This window comes from Mauremys mutica, chromosome 6 (assembly GCF_020497125.1).
Source record: "Mauremys mutica isolate MM-2020 ecotype Southern chromosome 6, ASM2049712v1, whole genome shotgun sequence".
In the NCBI taxonomy this organism is placed as follows: Eukaryota; Metazoa; Chordata; order Testudines; family Geoemydidae; genus Mauremys; species Mauremys mutica.
The window spans coordinates 746014-765667 of NC_059077.1; the positions used below are offsets into that span (position 1 = coordinate 746014).

General features: G+C 53.4%; 1 protein-coding gene across 1 annotated transcript; it reads right to left on the reverse strand.

Annotated features, from left to right (window-relative positions):
• Positions 1–2841: 2841 nt before the first annotated feature.
• LOC123372515 (avidin-like) lies at positions 2842–10680 on the reverse strand. Its single transcript, XM_045020658.1, has 5 exons — positions 10455–10680; positions 8019–8147; positions 6201–6411; positions 3745–3862; positions 2842–3049 (listed from the first exon to the last, which is right to left on the reverse strand). Exons 1-5 carry the CDS (start codon positions 10521–10523, stop codon positions 2974–2976), a joined length of 603 nt encoding a protein of 200 aa, XP_044876593.1. The 5' UTR covers positions 10524–10680; the 3' UTR covers positions 2842–2973.
• Between the last annotated feature and the right edge of the window lie 8974 nt (positions 10681–19654).

Below are 19654 nucleotides of genomic sequence, written 5' to 3' on the forward strand. Positions count from 1 at the left end.
GTGCTAAAAACAGCAATGTAGCCCTGGTAACTTGGGCAGCCATGGCCCAGGCTAGCCGCCCTGAGTACATCCAGGGGTTCAGGTAGGTTTGTACTGGGTCAGCTGGCCCATGCCACCACTCCCGCTGCCTGGGCTACGCTGCTACTGGTAACGTGCTACCTCGCTGAGCTGGGAATTACCCCCTAGACACGGCCTGCAGGGAGGTTCAGGCGCTGCCTGCTGGTGGGGGTCTGTGATGGGGGGACCCCTGTCACCTGCTAGACAAGGAAGAAACAGAGTCATGGGCCATACTTGTGGGGTGATCAATTGATGGCCTCCTGCCCGGAGAGAGCAGAGCTAGCTAGGCCTTGGGCCTTGTAAGGAGCTGAGGGATCTCCGCTGAAGGAAGCAGACCCAGGAGAGGGGAGACAGAGGGGGGAAAGCCCTGGGGATAGAACTAATCTCCGTGGTGGGCCCCGGGAAAGGGGACGATCCAGGGAGGCTGGTCCTGGGGCCACTGTTCCAGAAAGGGAACAGGGACCTGGAGAGCCACAGGGAGCAGGGGCCCTGAGCCAGGCCTCCAGGAGCAGGGAACCGCAGAGGAAGCCTGGCGGGGTGGATGATCAGCGTTTGGACTCGGAGTGAGAAAAGCCTGGGGAGCCAGCGCGCTGATAAGAGGAAGAAGAAATGTGGGTAGAGCCCAGGAGGGAGCGAAGGACCTTTTGTTGGCTAATTTGGGACGGTTGTTCAAGGTGGCCTTCATTTGGGGTTCTGGGCACCCGGGCGGGGCTTGGACTTTAGGTGGAGGGCTGAGCCACGCAAAACCTGAGGAGAGGCAGGTGGGCTGCAGAGGCACAAGGGTTGAAGACCCCTTGAAATGCCACCTCCAGGCACCCGGGGGCGCTATGACAGGAAACCCAAGTTATTACAGGTCAAGTTAGGCTTGTCCACACGGAAGCATTTTACCCGTGTAATTACACCACTATCGTTAAACCGATGCACCTGTTATACCAGTGTAACTCCCCGTGTGGACACTCTGATTCCGGACTAAGAGCGACTGTTTTCACTTAATCTTAAACCTCTTTCAAACCAAACCAAACTGAACTGAAGAACGGCGTGCCTGTCCAAATCCGAGCGTCCGCGTGGGCGTTACAGCCATACAGACTAGAGCAGTTTGAATCCACACCTTAGTGCAGACCACTGTCACTTTCCCATGTAGACAAGTCTCCAGAAGGGAGTGTGTCGCTCTTCACACTTTGGTCCTCCCTTTCCTGTCATGCAGGGAAATAGTTCCCAGTGTTGACAGTTACATCATCATCGGCCGCCTGATTTAACGCCTCACTGAGACACATGAGCTCTCCACACCTCTCAGAGCTGTTGTGTCAGGCTGCCTGCAGACTCAGGCAAGCACTGCTGCATTGTTTTGCACTCTGTTCACGTTTGGAAGGTTTTCTCTGCAACCTGCAATTCTGTGTGTGTATTTAAGGTTGAATTTTGAACTGGGATGATCACACAGTGTGGACGGCAGCTGGCAGCGTCCCCTAATGGCTCTATAACTGGAGGGCAGTTTTAACAACACGGTGTTATGTTTAAAAAACCCATGATTTTTAAGTCAGTCATGATTTTGGGGGTTTGACTCCTGAGCCCGAAGGCTGGGGAGGGGCTGGCAGTGTTGTGGACACCATGGGCCCTCGTGATGGAAAATGGAGCACAGCTCCTGGCCAGCCTGTGGAGTGAGGTTTGGCAGAGACTCACACGTGTTCTGCAGCCTCTTGCCCAAAGGGCCTGTGCGTGCCTGTGCTGGACGTTCAGCCAGGATGCTGCAGTGCTCCCAGTGCAGGGCAGTCTCTGCAGCTGGGTGGGTTATCACTGGGGTGCCCCAGTCTCCTGGGTGTTTGTCGGTGCTGCGTGACTCAGCCTGACCCCTCTCTGACCTGGCCACTCAGGCAGGTCTAGATGTTCCCTCAGTTTCTGCCTCGGAGTTGGAAATTTCAGTAGCAAAATAGGTGGGAATCGGGGTAACAGGGATGCCTAGGGGCTCCCAGATCAGAGCACCAGGGACAGTCGAGGCTGAACTGAGTCCAGGCTTATAGCAGGTGCCTCTGGGCAGAGTGATGGGCAGTGAGCAAAGGAGTATCGGGGGGTAGCTGTGTTAGTCTGTATCCACAAAAACACTGAGGAGTCCGTGGCACCTTAAAGACAAACAGATTTATTTGGGCATAAGCTTTCATGGGTAAAACCCCCACTTCTTCGGATACATGGAGTGAAAATGACAGATACGGGCATGAATACACTGACTCATGAAGAGAAGGGAGTTACCTTACCAGTGGAGAACCAGTGCTGAAGGCCAACTCAGTCGGGGTGGATGTGGTCCACTCCCAATAACTGATGAGGAGGTGTCAATACCAAAAGAGGGAAATTGCTTTTGTAGTGAGCCAGCCACTCCCAGTCCTATTCAAGCCCAAATTGATGATGTTAAGTTTGCTAATGAATTGTAGCTCTGCAGTTTCTCTTTGAAGTCTGTTTTTGAAGTATTTTTGTTGAAGAATGGCTACTTCTAAATCTGTTACTGAGTGTCCAGTGAGCAACGGAGCGGACCAAGGGGATGAACCTACCAAGGGGCGTCCCAGGAAGGGCCCAGCTCATGGGAGAGAATCCAGGACCTCCCAGGGAATCCAGGGAGGAGCAGGTGGGAATCACAGCTCAGCAACAGCTTCAGCCCAAGAGCCAAGAGCGATAGATTCATTTGCCTCCCGCGCTAGAGCTTTACTGGGAAAGGAACTTAACTGCAGCGTGGGGGCCGCAGGCAGCGACTCTGGGGAGGTGTGGGGGGTAACCGGAGAGCGAGGGGAGATGAAGACAGAGACGGCACCTCTGCAGCCCAGCAAACAGCCCTGACACCGGGCGAGACGCCCTCGAGAGAGCCCAGAACAATTCCAGGTGGGGGGGGCCAGGAGCTCTGGGGCTGCAGAGTAGGGTCACGGTGCTGCTGGGTCACAGGGCACCGTCGCTCCTCACAGATTCATCCACGTTCTGCCCCTTGATCCGGGTGAAAACGTCTTTGCCGACCCTGCAGGGAAGCGCAGAGCTGAGGTTACTGGCTCAGCACGGGCCTGCGCTCGGGGCTGCCCCATGCACGGGGGGTGGGAGGTATAGGGGGGTGCAGGGCACAAGGTGCATTAATCTGAGACGGAGCGAAGCCCAAAGAGGCACCTCCTCCAGGCTCCACCTCACAGGGGCACCCGGCCGCGCCATGCAGGGGCAGGTAGGGGGCAGGCAGGCAATTCCTCCAGGCTCCACCCCAGGGGGGCACCCGGCCACCCAGCCCAGGGAGGCAGCGTGGCTGTGGGCACCCCACACTGGCACGGCCTCAGAGCCACCCAGCAGCACCCAGGGGCTCCACGGGCTGCACATCCTCGTGGTGCTCAGCCAGCAGCCACCCGCTCACAGCTCCCCTTGGTGTCCCCAGGGCAGGCAGCCCCCCTGCAGCCCCACCCCTCGCCCCCCATGTTCACACTAAGAGGAGCCAGGCAGCGCGGACTGAGAAAGACAAGGCACCTGCAGGCTCCGCAGCCACCCCGGCATGTGTGCGGGGAGGGGCATGGAGCAGCACCATGCAGGAAAGGCAGCTCCCCCCTCACTGCCAGCCCACCACAATAAATGGCTCAGAGTAAGGGGCTCGGAGCAGGGACGGGGCCAGGCCCTGCAGTCCCGGCTCTGCAAGCAGCACCTTCACTCCTGGGCAGCCTGTGTCCCGTCACCCACCTGGTCGCCCCCCAGTCATCGTTGGCTTCGGCCTTCTCTCGCAGCAGCCACATGGTTTCCAGAATCTCCTTCCCATTCTCATCCACAAAGCACTGGCCCGTGAAGACGGTGGTTGAGTCTGCCAGGGAATGAAGCAGGAGTTGAGGTGAAAGTCAGAGCTGCCCCCTGCATCCCCACAGCCTGTGTGTGCAGCCCCCAGACCGAGCCCAAGACAGCTTAGGGTCAAAATGAGAGATGACTCCAAGGCCCTATCAGTACAGCGCAGCCCGTGTCCGGGCCAGTAAGAGAGTCCCCGTGCCAGCAGGGTAGGCTAGTGCTCCTCACCATAGTGTCTGAGTCCCCATAGTGCACGGAGCTGCGTGACTACTCAGCTGTCCTCTCACCTCCTCCCCAGGGGGAGACGCAAGGAGGGGCTCGTTCTGGGGGTTTAAAGCATTGTGACATTAGGAGTGTGAGCTAATATCTCATTGAAAAGTAACAGGGCCAGAAAGAGTTAATTACCTCCTAGACTGACCTGACCCAGGGCCCAGCTTTAGAGACTGGTTAGGCAGATCTGTAAATGAGCAGAGCTTTGAAATGCAAGTCTGCATTGGTAGAGGTAGAAGGGGAGGTGTTTGCTCAGGTCTTGGGATGTAACAAACAAGTCTTGTCTATTGCTAGAGCTTTGATTCAAAGATCAAAAAAGGAATATTAACATTTATGATGATACTTGAGTGAAATAGTGTTATTGTCTCTGTGTCTCTTTGAAGGTTGTGGTAACCTGTATCTGAACTGTTTAATGGGTAAATTACCCTGTGCTAATTGCCAGGATGTTTGGGAGAAGGAGTTGAGCCTATTGTTTTCTCAGGCCGAAAGGCTGCTGGAAATGTATAAGGACCCTGGGACACGATCCTGCTTCATCTCAGATCTGCTTTGGGTTTCAAGAGGGGGAAACCTTAAACCATAAGGATTGAGATCCCCAGTCACTGACTGGAGTCACCCTGAATATAGACACTGGACTATAACCTCTGGACTATTTCTAAAAGGACTTTTGGCAACTACAAGCTCATCTCTACTGTGCATCTGAACCTCAAGAATTGAATTCAAGTCTGTCTGTATATTGATCTTTTAACCAACACTCTCTCTTTTCTTTTTTAATAATTTTTAGCTTAGTTAATAAGAATTGGTTCTAAGCATGTATTTTGGGTAAGATCTAAGTTATAATTGGACCTGGGTGTGTGGCTGATCCTTTGGGGTTGGAAGAACCTTTTCTTTTGTATGATGAGAGAAGATTTTCAGGAATCATCATCATATCTGACGTGTGTGTCTGGATGGAGGCCTGAGGCTGGGCACTTTAAGGGAACTGCGTGGTTTGGACTTCTAAGTGACCAGTGAGATACTAGAGAAGATGTGGTAAATCTAAGTATTGGAATAACCACCAGTGTCTGGGGTTTGTCTGCCCTGTTCTGTTTGCCGTTCACCCTAATTGAGTGAGCTCAGCTGGCTCCCATGGGCAGCAGTGTCACAAGCATACATGTTGCTCTGTATTTACGCTAGAGAAGGCAGCTTCCAGAAACACGCCTGGCCTGGGAGCAGGAGATGGGAAGGTTTGTGCTGGTTCCTAGTACCGGGGGAAGTTCTTCGTTCTTCCCATAGTCTCAGCTGGCTCTGGAGAACGGGCCGTGTCCCGCACAGAGTGTTACCAGGGTACAGCACTGCACCACTTCCCAGTAGCATAGCTGGGAGGAGCAGGGGGAGCGGCCGCTCCCCTGAGCACTCATTCAGGGGCGCTTCCCAGCACGTCCAGGTCTTCGGCAGCACTCAGGCACTCACTTCGGCGGCGGGTTTCTTCAGTTGCTCCGGGTCCTTGGCGGCAATTCGGTGGTGGGTAATTCGGCGGCGGGTTCTTCAGTCTTAAGCGGCAAGACTTGGGTTTTTCTTTTTTTCCCTTTGCTGCTTCGCAGTGGGTGGCGCCTTTTTTTAATGTGTTCGCTCCCCTGCTCTTAGAACCTGGCTACGCCACTGCCACTTCCCCAAGCAAAACACACTGTGCTGGCAAAGGGACTTTTTGCAGGGCCAGCTGCCTCTCCGCTGGGGGATTTGCCGGCCCAGCTGGGTCGGTCGGGGTGATGCTTCCACACTCTTACCGACACTGCGGTGTGTGCAGAGCAGGCCCCAGCGCTGGGAGCCAGTGGGGGCAGGTGGCTTGTTTCTGTCCCGGCGGAGCATGTTTGTTCCCAGCGTCCTGGCCATTACTGCTAAGGCCAGGCCCAGGGTTGGTGCCCAGAGCCCCAAAAGGAGGGAAGGGGAGGCAGGCAAAGGGCAGCACGAGAAACGGCACGAGTCAGCAGAGGGAAGAAGAGGCGGAGGGACCAACGATTGGGGAGGGGCCATGGACCGACCCAGGAGGAATTGGGAGGGAGCCGAGATCCCCTCCCTGCCCCCCACCGGGTGCTGCAGCCCCTGGGGCCTCCTACCTGAGAAGCTTTTCCAGTTGACGGTAAAGCCAAATGTCGGCTGCCCCGCCTCGTCGAAGTGCTGGGACCCGTTGAGGGGCGCGCGTTGGATGGGTCTCTGCGCGAGCGACACGGCCGTGCGGTACTCGCCAGAGAAGGTGCCATCACTGTTCACTTCCTGTATCTGCATCTTGGAGCCCAGCTCGTTCTTCCACAAGCCGGTCAGGATGCACTGAAAGGGGAGGAACGTGCTCAACAGGCAGGCAGGCGGGATCGGTGCCCTGCACACAGCACTGTGGGGTCAGATGCTTAGCCGGAGCCGTGCCCTCGAGAGCCCCGAACGCAGGACAGAGACGGCGGAACTCCTGATTTATAAACAGCTCGTGAGTTTAATGCCAGTCTCAGTATTTCTGGGGGCTGGGGTGGCTGAACACTTGGTGTGGTGAAACCGCAAGCCCCAGTAACAGGTCTGGCCTATATTTAAATAACTCCTCATTATCCTCAGTCTTGCCAGGCACGGATTAGCCCCCGATGTCTTTAGCTTCCCTTATGAATTTTCTTCCCGTCATAACTTCTAATGAATAGTGATTGCTATCTCCTTCCCCTTTCCCCATTGTTATAGACACACGGTATATTCATTTCCCCACGGCAGCAGGCTGAGCTCTTAGCAGGAGCTGCCTCTTCTGCAGCTGTGAAATCATCTCTTACTGCCCAGGTAGGAAACTCTTTTTTACCAACTCCCAACTTTCATTCACATTTTTCTGTCTAACTTTTGCTTTCCAATAAATTTCATTGATAATTTCCATCAGCTGCGGGATCTTAGCCCTTCTGTAGCACCACGTCTGTCTATGACTGGTTGGGTCTGTGCTCAGGGCCGGGCATGCTGTGAGCTGGGCTCTAACGTACGAACCGAGCCGACTGCGAACGTGCGGCGCGACGGACCCCTGCTCCCAGAGCTGGCAGGATGAATGAAAATGAAGACAGGGAGACAGGCCAGCAAGGAGCCCAAGGAGGAGGGGACCAGGGTCTCCCCGTGAGCATTAGGGCTCATTCCCCAGGCCGCACGGTGGCCCTGTGAGCGGGCACACACGGGGCATTTTCTGACTCAGTGATGCTGCTCACTGGTGCCCCTGCCCCCGCTCACCACCCGTCCTGGGGGAGGCCTCACCCCCCGCCCCCCCCCCAGCTTTCAGCCTCAGCCCGGCAAACCAACGTCCCGCCTGTGTGACCCTCCCACCCTGCCTGTTCCCCAGAGCAGGGCTGCACAGGGGACCCCGGGCTGCCAGCGGCTCTGTGCGCCGTGCAGGAGCCTGGCCTCAGGCGTCTATCCAGCGTACCAGCCCAGCACCGCTCTGTGCGGAGAGCACAGGCAGCACTAAGCACACAGCACTGAGCGGCTTCCGCCCTGCCACCCGGCTGGGAAAGGGGGAGGGACCCCGCTGCAATCCCAGCTCCGTTCTCTCTGGCCCCAGGCTGTGACCGGCCTGCGCAAGGGCCCAGCTGCGTTCGTCCCACGTGCAGGGTGACGTCACTCCACCCCGTAAGCAAGGCTGGGCTGCCACCTGCTCGCCAAGGTCAGTCGCGCTCTGGACCTGCAGCCTGTGTCCTGAAACCGGCTCCCTCCTCTGCAGCGTGGTCCTTACGGCCCTTCCCGTAGCGTACTGGCCACCAGGCTGGTGCACCCTCGCTACCAGCCCCAGCCCCCCCCCTGGGATTGAGCCTGGCCGCGGGCGGGGGCGGGGGAGGCAAAGCCCCAAGCTACCCGGGCAGCCGGGCATCCTGGGATGCAGCCGGGTCCCAGCTGGGGCCTGGGCAGCACGGGCCAGAGGCTGAGGTTACCTTGCTGCTTGCTGCCCGTCTTTGCTGCCCAGGGGTCGGTCCAGGCCGGGGTTTTGTTTTCTTTGTGGCTCTCTCCTCCTCAGCGCGTTTCTTTCCCTCTGTGACATTTCCATCTTCCTGGCAAAGCAGCTGTTAAAGAGAGCAGAGAAAAGCAGCTGCTTTCCTGGGCAGACACTCAGCGAACCAGCCAGCGCCCCGGTGCTGCTGCTCCTGGAAATGCAAGTTGGTGCCCACACCTTGGACACGCCCCCGGGGCCAATATTTTGCCCATGGAGACACAGCGTTTAAAGCCAGAAGGGTCCTGCCGGGTGTCACTGGCAGGGGCGGCTCTAGGATTTCCGCCGCTCCAAGCAGGGCGGCACGCCGCGGGGGGCGCTCTAGTGGTCGCCGGTCCCGTGGCTCCGGTGGACCTCCCGTAGGCACACCTGCGGATGCTCCACCGGAGCCGCGAGACCAGCGGACCCTCTGCAGGCACATCTGCAGGAGGTCCACCGGGGCCGTCTGCCGCCCTTCCGCGGGACGCCACCCCAAGCGCGCGCTGGGGTCTGGAGCCGGCCCTGGTCACTGGCCACCGGCCACCGACCCACCCAGCACCACCCACTAAACCCCAACAACGGAAATGAGAGCAAAGTCTTGCAGCCCCAGGAGACCAGGCTGTTACGTGCCGCAGGCAGAGGCCAGGAGGCGCCGAGAGGCACCATGCCCAAGGCCGCACGCTGCAGAGGAAAGAGAAACCCCCCAGGGTCCGTACAAGCTGACCTGGGGGAAATGCCGTCCCAACCCCACATGTGGTGCTGTCAGGCCCTGAGCATGGGAGCAGGAACCAGCCAGCCAAGCCCCTGCAAGAGAGGATGCTCCTGCCACCTCCGAGCCCTGGCCCACCCGCCCACTGTCCCATCTCCAGCCAGGCCATCCCTGACTACGCAGAGTCAGGGACTCTCAGGCTGGAGGCCGAGACCCAAGGTGCTGCTGAAGGACAGAACAGGGTTTTCTGATTGGAAGGAATTGCTCAATCTTGCTTTTAACGCTGATGACTTGAGTAACACGGGGGTTAAGAACATCAGAACAGCCAGACTGGGTCACACCAAGGCCCATCCAGCCCAGTATCCTATTGGCTGACAGTGGCCACTGCCACGTGCCCCAGAGGGAATGAACAGAGCAGGGAATCATCAAGTGATCCCTCCCCTGTTGCCCATTCCCAGCTTCTGGCAAACAGAGGCCAGGGACACCATCCCTGCCCATCCTGGCTAATAGCTATTGATGGACCCGTCCTCCATGAACTTACCTAGTTCTTTTTTTAACCCTGTTATAGTCTTGGCCTTCACAACATCCTCTGGCGAGGAGTTCCACAGGTTGACTGTGAGTCGTGTGAAGAACTAAGCCTGCTGCTTCTAGCCCGTTGTACTGAGCATCCTGCTTGGTTGAGGGACCCCACATATTGTTAAAGATTTTAAAGCTTGTACATAAGCTATTCATGGGGTGAAATCCCTGCATGGGCTGTGGGGGAGGCAAGAGGACACACCCGGTTCTCACCTTCCCCAAGTGTCAGTGCAGTGCCTGTCCCCATCACCTCTCACTCCCCGGCCTCAAACTCCTACTGCCTGCCCCAGAGAGGGGAAGAACCCAGCAAATCTCCCTCCACCACTGGGGCCTCCTTCTCCAGAAACAGCGTCTGAAGACTCCCCCACCCAAGGCCATTGATCCCTTGGGGGTGTCCCCCAACCCGGATAAAACCCCAACTGAAAGTGAATCCCAGTCACTGCAGGACCAAGAGCCTTAGATGTGCCAGAGCCAGCGCCCAGCCCCCTCGGCCCCTCACCCTGCCCAGCCTGAGACACCCCAGAGCCAGCACCCAGCCCCCTCGGCCCCTCACCCTGCCCAGCCTGAGACACCCCAGAGCCAGCACCCAGCCCCCTCGGCCCCTCACCCTGCCCCGGCCTGAGACACCCCAGAGCCAGCGCCCAGCCCCCTCGGCCCCTCGCCCTGCCCAGCCTGAGACACCCCAGAGCCAGCGCCCAGCCCCCTCGGCCCCTCACCCTGCCCGGCCTGAGACACCCCAGAGCCAGCGCCCAGCCCCCTCGGCCCCTCACCCTGCCCGGCCTGAGACACCCCAGAGCCAGCCCCCAGCCCCCTCGGCCCCTCGCCCTGCCCAGCCTGAGACACCCCAGAGCCAGCGCCCAGCCCCCTCGGCCCCTCACCCTGCCCAGCCTGAGACACCCCAGAGCCAGCGCCCAGCCCCCTCCGCCCCTCACCCTGCCCAGCTTGAGACACCCCAGAGCCAGCGCCCAGCCCCCTCGGCCCCTCACCCTGCCCGGCCTGAAACATCCCAGAGCCAGCGCCCAGCCCCTTCGGCCCCTCACCCTGCCCGGCCTGAGACACCCCAGAGCCAGCGCCCAGCCCCCTCGGCCCCTCGCCCTGCCCCAGCCTGAGACGAACCTTCTGCCCTGACAAAGCCCCCAGGGATGCCAGCCCCAGAGCCACCGTGAAGCTGATCTTCTTTATCATCTCTGGAGTGGAAGGTGACCGCAGCTGTCAGCTGTGCCTCTCTCTGGTGAGCTTTGTTTATAGCTTGGGACCTCACAGCTGATAGGGAGCCCTGTGAGCTTTGTACTCCCCGCGAACAGCTCATAAGTGGGATCGTCATTTTCATCTTTTGTTTGTTTCATTTCCCCTTAGTAGCTGAATTCCCAGAAGCAAGCACAGGCTTTGGGAGAGGGTGAAAGTGAAAGTGAAAGTGAGATGTGTGACCAGCAATGCTGGGACCCATGCCAGGTGTAAATGTCCAGAGCAGTGATTTCCCTACACACCCCCTGAATTTCCCCAACACCCCCGCCCCCGCACACACACACACACACACACAGAGTTTTGTGAACTGGTTACATGCAGTGTTGCCAATTTAGTGACTGTTTGGAAATTTGAATTGAAATTGAAACATTAATACACACTTTAAAAGCATATAGAGTGTCTGATAAAATACATGTATCTGAACAGTCTGAACATAGACTAGCTTTCTTATCCAGCTGTTGTTTTTATGACATTCATTGCGGTGATGTTGGCCAACCTAATAATTTCAGATGATGATTTGTAAGCAAAGTCTAAGGAGCTCTCCCTGGCACCTAGTGATGAGCTGGGGTTGGGGGAAAGGCTTCAGGCCCAGACTGTATTTACATTCACACCTAATCTACCTAGGGAGCCAGCACACAGAGCTGTGTTGCTCCAGTGACAGATTTTGGCTGGGGTTGGGTTACAAATCATTTGAATGCAGGTGGGTGGAGGGGATGAAATGTTCTTCTTACTGTGTGAGTAAAGGGCAGTAGGACTGTTGTCAAGGATCCTTCCCCACTCTGAACTCTAGGGTACAGATGTGGGGGCCTGCATGAGAACCTCTAAGCTTAACTACCACCTTAGATGTGGTTTTGCTGCCACCACCCAAATTATTTATGAATCATTTGGGAAACTCTGTATACCCACCCCACCCCCGAATATCTCCCTCCCAAGTACTATAACCCTTCCCTGGGTAGCCTTGAGAGACTTCTCCACCAAGTTCCTGGTGAACAATGATCCAAACCCTTGGATCTTAAAACAAGGAGAAATTAACCATTCATCCTCCTTTCCCCCCACCAATTCCTGCTGAGTCCAGATCCAACCCCCTTGGATCTTAAAACAAAGAAAAATCAATCAGGTTCTTAAAAAGAAGGTTTTTAAATAAAGAAAGAAAGGTAAAAATCATCTCTGTAAAAATCAGGATGGAAAATAACTTTACAGGTTAATGAGATTCATAGAGCCCAGAGGAACCCCCTCTAGCCTTAGGTTCACAGTTACAGCAAACAGAGGTAAACCCTTTTAGCAAAAAGGAACATTTACAAGTTGAGAAAACAAACATAAACCTAACATGCCTTGCCTGGCTGTTACTTACAAGTTTGAAATATGAGAGACTGGTTCAGAAAGATTTGGAGAGCCTGGATTGATGTCTGGTCCCTCTTAGCCCCAAGAGCGAACAACCCCCAAAACAAAGAGCACAAACAAAAGCCTCCCCCCAGCAAGATTTGAAAATATCTTGTCCCCTTATTGGTCCTCTGGGTCAGGTGTCAGCCAGGTTACCTGAGCTTCTTAACCCGTTACCGGTAAAAGGATTTTGGTGTCTCTGGCCAGAAGGGATTTTATAGTATTGTACACAGGAGGACTGTTCCCTTCCCTTTATAGTTATGACACCTGTACTTAGCCTGTGCTGACTGAGGGCATCGAGAGAGGGTGGAGACCTGTCCTTCTCCACTGTTTAAAGACAGCTCCATAGAGAGTCTTTTATTCTGTTAAGTGAACACTGCAGCTGAAATCACTGATAATCAGGTCTAACTTAGTCCTGCTGTGAGACAGTGTTTCTGTGGAAGAGACAGCCCAGACTGCACTAGCAGTGAGGTTCCCACACTGAGAGCTCAGCTGAAATCACTGAGAGCTGGTGGAGCCTCAAGAGACCAACTCGCAGAGGTCACAGTGGTAGGTAGCAGCAGAAGGTGACTGTGCAGGTGTGACAAAATGGGGCTGTTCTTAATGTTCCCTCTGAATATTGTGGTGGGGCCTCAGCTCCTGGCCGACCCTCTGTCGCCTGGCAACTAATGGCCAGGCCCTTCCCCCCCTTCAAGGGGATGCTAAATGTGGGGGAGAATAAAGAGGTCAGGTGACCTCCTGGCCCAGGAAAGGAACAGAGCAGAGAGGAGGGGCTGGAGGGGGTTTCAGTCTGGAGCTGGCTGGGGACGAGGCATGAGGGGCAGACGTGGGGGTCTGGCTCACTGCCCCCCAGAATGGACCCGGCTGAGGGGTCCTGTTCTCTGTACCTACAAGCTCTGTTTTAGACCCTGTTCCTGCCATCGAATAAACCTCTGTGTTACTGGCTGGCTGAGAGTCACGTCTGACTGCGAAGTGGGGGGGCAGGACCCTCTGGCTTCCCCAGGACCCCACCTGGGCGGACTCGCTGGGGGAAGCGCACGGAGGGGCAGAGGATGCTGAATGCTCCAAGGAGAGACCCAGGAGGTGAAGCCGTGTGAGCTTCTTGCCCTGGAGACAGGCTGCTCCAAGGGAGAGGAGGCTCCCAAAGTCCTGCCTGGCTTGGTGGGGAGCAGTTCCAGAGCATCGCCCGGGGACTCTGTGACAGCAGGGCCATTGGCAACAGAGTGGTGGACTGAACAGTGGCACAACGAATAGCCGTGGCTAAAGCGAGGGGTGAGCAGCTGGAGGAACGAGCAAGGTGCCTTCTTGCCCCCAACCTGGGAGGTGTACTCACGTGAAAGAACCTCTGAACTCTGAGTCTCCACTGACCAAGGACAACACTGGTGAGTGGGGTGCGGTGGAGGGAAAAGTGAGGGGCACGTTAAATAAACATAGTGACTTTGCTCCACAATGCTAGATTTGTGACTGGGAATGGAAACTTACATATATATGTTTCCTAGTAGGCCAAGATTTTTAAAATGCATTATTTGCCAAGGTTGTTATCTCACATCATTGCTATCTTGAGTGGTCATTATGTTGGGGAGTTTCTGTACTAAACATTTTTATTACTATAATTAATTTTTACATAAGAATGGTCATACTGGGTCAGGCCAATCATAGAATCATGGAATCATAGAATCTTAGGGTTGGAAGGGACCTCAGGAGGTCATCTAGTCCAACCCCCTGCTCAAAGCAGGACCAAACCCAACTAAATCATCCCAGCCAGGGCTTTGTCAAGCCTGACCTTAAAAACCTCTAAGGAAGGAGATTCCACCACCTCCCTAGGGAACCCATTCCAGTGCTTCACCACCCTACTAGTGAAAAAGTTTTTCCTAATGTCCAACCTAAACCTCCCCCTCTGCAACTTGAGACCATTACTCCTTGTTCTGTCATCTTCTACCACTGAGAACAGTCTAGATCCATCCTCTTTGGAACCCCCTTTCAGGTAGTTGAAAGCAGCTATCAAATCTCCCCTCATTCTTCTCTTCTGCAGACTAAACAATCCCAGTTCCCTCAGCCTCTCCTCATAAGACATGTGCTCCAGCCCCCTAATCATTTTTGTTGCCCTCCGCTGGACTCTCTCCAATTTATCCACATCCTTCTTGTAGTCTGGGGCCCAAAACTGGACACAGTACTCCAAATGAGGCCTCACCAGTGCTGAGTAGAGGGGAATGATCACATCCCTCGATCTGCTGGAAATGCCCCTACTTATACAACCCAAAATGCCGTTAGCCTTCTTGGCAACAAGGGCACACTGTTGACTCATATTCAGCTTTTCGTCCACCATAACCCCTAGGTCCTTTTCTGCAGAACTGCTGCCCAGCCATTCGGTCCCTAGTCTGTAGCAGTGCATGGGATTCTTCCATCCTAAGTGCAGGACTCTGCACTTGTCCTTGTTGAACCTCCTCATATTTCTTTTGGCCCAATCCTCTAATTTGTCTAGGTCCCTCTGTATCCTAGCCCTACCCTCCAGCGTATCAACCACTCCTCCCAGCTTAGTGTCATCTGCAAACTTGCTAAGGGTGCAGTCCACACCATCCTCCAGATCGTTAATGAAGATATTGAACAAAACCGGCCCCAGCACCGACCCTTGGGGCACTCCACTTGATACCGGCTGCCAACTAGACATGGAACCATTGATCACTACCCGTTTAGCCCGACCATCTAGCCAGTTTTCTATCCACCTTACCGTCCATTCATCCAGCCCAGACTTCTTTAACTTGCTGGCAAGAGTACTGTGGGAGACTGTATCAAAAGCTTTGCTAAAGTCCAGAAATAGCACATCCACTGCTTTCCCCTCATCCACAGAGCCGGTTATCTCCTCATAGAAGGCAATTAGGTTAGTCAGGCATGACTTGCCCTTGGTGAATCCATGCTGACTGTTCCTGATCACTTTCCCCTCCTTTAAGTGGTTCAGAATTGATTCCTTGAGGACCTGTTCCATGATTTTTCCAGGGACTGAGGTGTGACTGACTGGCCTGTAGTTCCCTGGATCTTCCTTCTTGCCTTTTTTAAAGATGGGCACTACATTAGCTTTTTTCCAGTCATCTGGGACCTCCCCCAATCGCCATGATTATTCAAAGATAATGGCCAATGGCTCTGCAATCTCATCGGTCAACTCCTTTAGCACCCTCGTGTGACGTTATTCCTAACATCTCCGGCTAGCTGCAGGCTGGGCAGAGCGAGGGGCCGAGGGGGCTGGGCGCTGGCTCTGGGGTGTCTCAGGCTGGGCAGGGCAAGGGGCCAATTGGGCTGGGCGCTAGCTGCAACTCCTAGTGTGATTTGGCCTTCCTAATTTCACTCCTGCATGCCTGGGCAATACTTTTATACTCCTCCCTGGTTATTTGTCCAATCTTCCACTTCTTGTAAGCTGTTTTTTTGTGTTTAAGACGAGCAAGGATTTCACTGTTGAGCCAAGCTGGTCGCCTGCCATATTTACTTTTCTTCCTACACATCGGGATGGTTTGTTCCTGCAACCTCAATAAGGTTTCTTTAAAATACAGCCAGCTTTCCTCGACTCCTTTCCCCGTCATATTCTCCTCCCAGGGGACCTTGCCCATCACTTCCCTGAGGGAGTCGAAGTCTGCTTTTCTGAAGTCCAGGGTCTCTGTTCTACTGCTCTCCTTTCTTCCTTGTGTCAGGATCCTGAACTCGACCATCTCATGGTCACTGCCTCCCAGGTTCCCATCCACTATTCCTTCCTCTACTATTTCTTCCCTGTTTGTGAGCAGCAGGTCAAGAAGAGATTTTCCCCTAGTTGGTTCCTCCGGCACTTGCACCAGGAAATTGTCCCCTACGCTTTCCAGAAACTTCCTGGATTGTCTGTGCACTGCTGTATTGCTCTCCCAGCAGATATCGGGGTGATTAAAGTCACCCATGAGAACCAGGGCCTGTGATCTAGCAACTTCTGTTAGTTGCTGGAAGAAAGCCTCGTCCACCTCATCCCCCTGGTCCGGTGGTCTGTAGCAGACTCCCACCACGATATTACCCTTGTTGTTCATACTTCTAAATTTAATCCAGAGACTCTCAGGTTTTTCTGCAGTTTCATACTGGAGCTCTGAGCAGTCATACTGCTCTCTTACGTACAACGCAACTCCCCCACCTTTTCTGCCCTGCCTGTCCTTCCTGAACAGTTTATATCCATCCATGACAGTACTCCAATCATGTGAGTCACCCCACCAAGTCTCTGTTATTCCAATTACATCATAATTCCCTGACTGTGCCAGGACTTCTAGTTCTCCCTGCTTGTTCCCCAGGCTTCTTGCATTTGTGTATAGGCACTTAAGATAACTCGCTGATTGTCCGGCTTTCTCGGTCTGAGACAGGAGTCCTCCCCTCTTGCTGTCTCCTGCTTGTGCTTCCTCCCGGAATCCCACTTCCCCACTTACCTCGGGGCTTTGGTCTCCTTCCCCCGGTGAACCTAGTTTAAAGCCCTAGTCCTAGGACTGACCCTTGGGGAACACCACTAGTTACCCCTCTCCATTCTGAGGATTTACCATTAATTCCTTTGTTCCCTGTCTTTTAATCAGTTCTCAGTGCATGAAAGGACCTTCCTTTTTATCCCATGACAGCTGAATTTACGTAAGAGCCTTTGGTGAGGGACCTTGTCAAAGGCTTTCTGGAAATCTAAGTACACTATGTCCACCGGATCCCCCTTCTCCACATGTTTGTTGACCCCTTCAAAGAACTCTAACAGATTAGCAAGACACGATTTCCCCTTACAGAAACCATGTTGACTATTGCTCAACAGTTTATGTTTTTCTATGTGTCTGACAATTTTATTTTTATCTATTGTTTCAACTAATTTGCCCGGTACCGACGTTAGACTTACCGGTCTGTAATTGCCGAGATCACCTCTAGAGCCCTTTTTAAATATTGGCGTTACATTAGCTAACTTCCAGTCATTGGGTACCGAAGCCGATTTAAAGGGCAGGTTACAAACCTTAGTTAATAGTTCCGCAACTTCACATTTGAGTTCTTTCAGAACTCTTGGGTGAATGCCATCTGGTCCTGGTGACTTGTTAATGTTGAGTTTATCAATTAATTCCAAAACCTCCTCTAGTGACACTTCAATCTGTGACAGTTCCTCAGATTTGTCACCTACAAAAGCCAGCTCAGCTTTGGGAATCTCCCTAACATCCTCAGTCGTGAAGACTGAAGCAAAGAATCCATTTAGTTTCTCCGCAATGCCTTTATCATCTTTAAGCGCTCCTTTTGTATCTCGATCATCAAGGGGCCCCACTGGTTGTTTAGCAGGCTTCCTGCTTCTGATGTACTTAAAAAACATTTTGTTATTACCTTTGGAGTTTTTGCCTAGCCGTTCTTCAAACTCCTCTTTGGCTTTTCTTATTACACTCTTGCACTTATGTTGGCAGTGTTTGTGCTCCTTTCTATTTGCCTCACTAGGATTTGACTTCCACTTTTTAAAGGAAGTCTTTTTATCTCTCACTGCTTCTTTTACATGGTTGTTGAGCCACCGTGGCTCTTTTTTAGTTCTTTTACTATGTTTCTTAATTTGGGGTATACATTGAAGTTGGGCCTCTATTATGGTGTCTTTAAAAAGCGCCCATGCAGCTTGCAGGGATTTCACTTTCGTCACTGTACCTTTTAACTTTTGTCTAACTAACCCCCTCATTTTTGTATAGTTCCCCCTTTTGAAATTAAAGGCCACAGTGTTGGGCAGTTGAGATGTTCTTCCCACCACAGGGATGTTGAATGCTATTGTATTATGGTCACTATTTCCAAGCGGTCCTGCTATAGTTACCTCTTGGACCAGCTCCTGCGCTCCACTCAGGATTAAATCTAGAGTTGCCTCTCCCCTTGTGGGTTCCCGTACCAGCTGCTCCATGAAGCAGTCATTTAAAATATCGAGAAATTTTATCTCTGCATTTTGTCCTGAAGTGAAATGTTCCCAGTCAATATGGGGATAATTGAAATCCCCCACTATTATTGGGTTCTTAATTTTGATAGCCTCTCTAATTTCCCTTAGCATTTCATCATCACTATTACTGTCCTGGTCAGGTGGTCGATAATAGATCCCTAATGTTATATTTTTATTAGAGCATGACATTTCTATCCATAGAGATTCTATGGAACATGTGGATTCGCTTAAGATTTTTACTTCATTTGAATCTACATTTTCTTTCACATATAGTGCCACTCCTCCCCCCGCACGACCTGTTCTGTCCTTCCGATATATTTTGTACCCTGGAATGATTGTGTCCCATTGATTGCTCTCAGTCCACCAGGTTTCTGTGATGCCTATTATATCAATATCCTCCTCTATCACAAGGCACTCTAGTTCACTCATCTTATTATTTAGACTTCTGGCATTTGTGTACAAGCACTTTAAAAACTTGTCCCTGTTTCTTAGCCTGCCTTTTTCTGATGTGCCAGATTCTTTTTTATGTGATTGTTTATCATCTGATCTGGCCCTTACATTATCCTCTTCCATCCTCTGCTCCTGACTATAACCTGGAGATTCTCTATCATCAGACTCTCCCCTAAGAGAAGTCTGTGTCTGATCCACAGGCTCCTCTGCAGCAGTCGGCTTTCCCCCCACATCTCCTAGTTTAAAAACTGCTCTACAACCTTTTTAAATGTTCAGTGCCAGCAGTCTGGTTCCACTTTGGTTTAGGTGGAGCCCATCTCTCCTGTATAGGGTCCCCCCATCCCAGAAGTTTCCCCAGTTCCTAATGAACGTGAACCCCTCCTCTCTACACCATCATCTCATCCACGCGTTGAGACTCTGAAGCTCTGCCTGCCTACCTGGCCCTGCGCGTGGAACTGGGAGCATTTCTGAAAATGCCACCGTAGAGGTCCTGGATTTCAGCCTCTTCCCTAGCAGCCTAAATTTGGCTTCCAGGACATCTCTCCTACCCTTCCCTATGTCATTGGTACCTACATGTACCATGACCACCGGCTCCTCCCCAGCACTACACATAAGTCTGTCGAGATGCTTTGAGAGATCCACAACCTTCGCACCAGGCAGGCAAGTCTCCATACGGTTCTGCCGGTCATCACAAACCCAGCTATCTACGTTTCTAATGATCGAATCTCCCATTACTAACACCTGCCTTTTCCTAGTGACTGGCGTTCCCTCCCCCGGAGAGGCAACCTCAGTGCGAGAGGCAACCCCAGCACCATCTGGAAGGAGGGTCCCAACTACGGGAAGGTTTCCCTCTGCTCCCATTGACTGCTCTGCTTCCCTGGGCCGTTCTTCCTCCTCAACAGCACAGGGGCTGTCTGAGCAGAGGTGGGACAATTCTACAGTGTGCCGGAAAGCCTCATCAACATACCTCTCTGCCTCTCTTAGCTCCTCCAGTTCCGCCACCCTGGCCTCCAAAGTCCGTACATGGTCTCTGAGGGCCAGGAGCTCCTTGCACTGACTGCACACATACGCCACCCGCCCACAGGGCAGGTAATCATACATGCAACACTCAGTGCAATAAACTGGATAGCCCCCACTCTGCTGCTGGGCTTCTGCCTGCCTTGTCTCCTAGTTAATGGAAGGGTGCTTTACAGAAAGGGGTTTTGAATGTAGTTTGGTTTATAGGTTTTAAGGGGACTAAAGGGGCACAGATGGAACTGACAAGGGACCCCTGCTCCCTTCCCACTCCCCTTCCCAACTGCCTTGCGAAACTCCCTGTTAG

Bases quoted from the DNA above. Each gene is read 5' to 3' on its own strand.
- LOC123372515 (XM_045020658.1), bottom strand. From the start codon at position 10,523: ATGATAAAGAAGATCAGCTTCACGGTGGCTCTGGGGCTGGCATCCCTG. The intron at 6,412-8,018 runs GTAACCTCAGCC...CTCCCCTTTCAG, and splicing joins GACGGGCAGCAAGCAGCAAG to TGCATCCTGACCGGCTTGTG. The intron at 3,050-3,744 runs GTGGGTGACGGG...GCTTCCCTGCAG, and splicing joins GATGACTGGGGGGCGACCAG to GGTCGGCAAAGACGTTTTCA.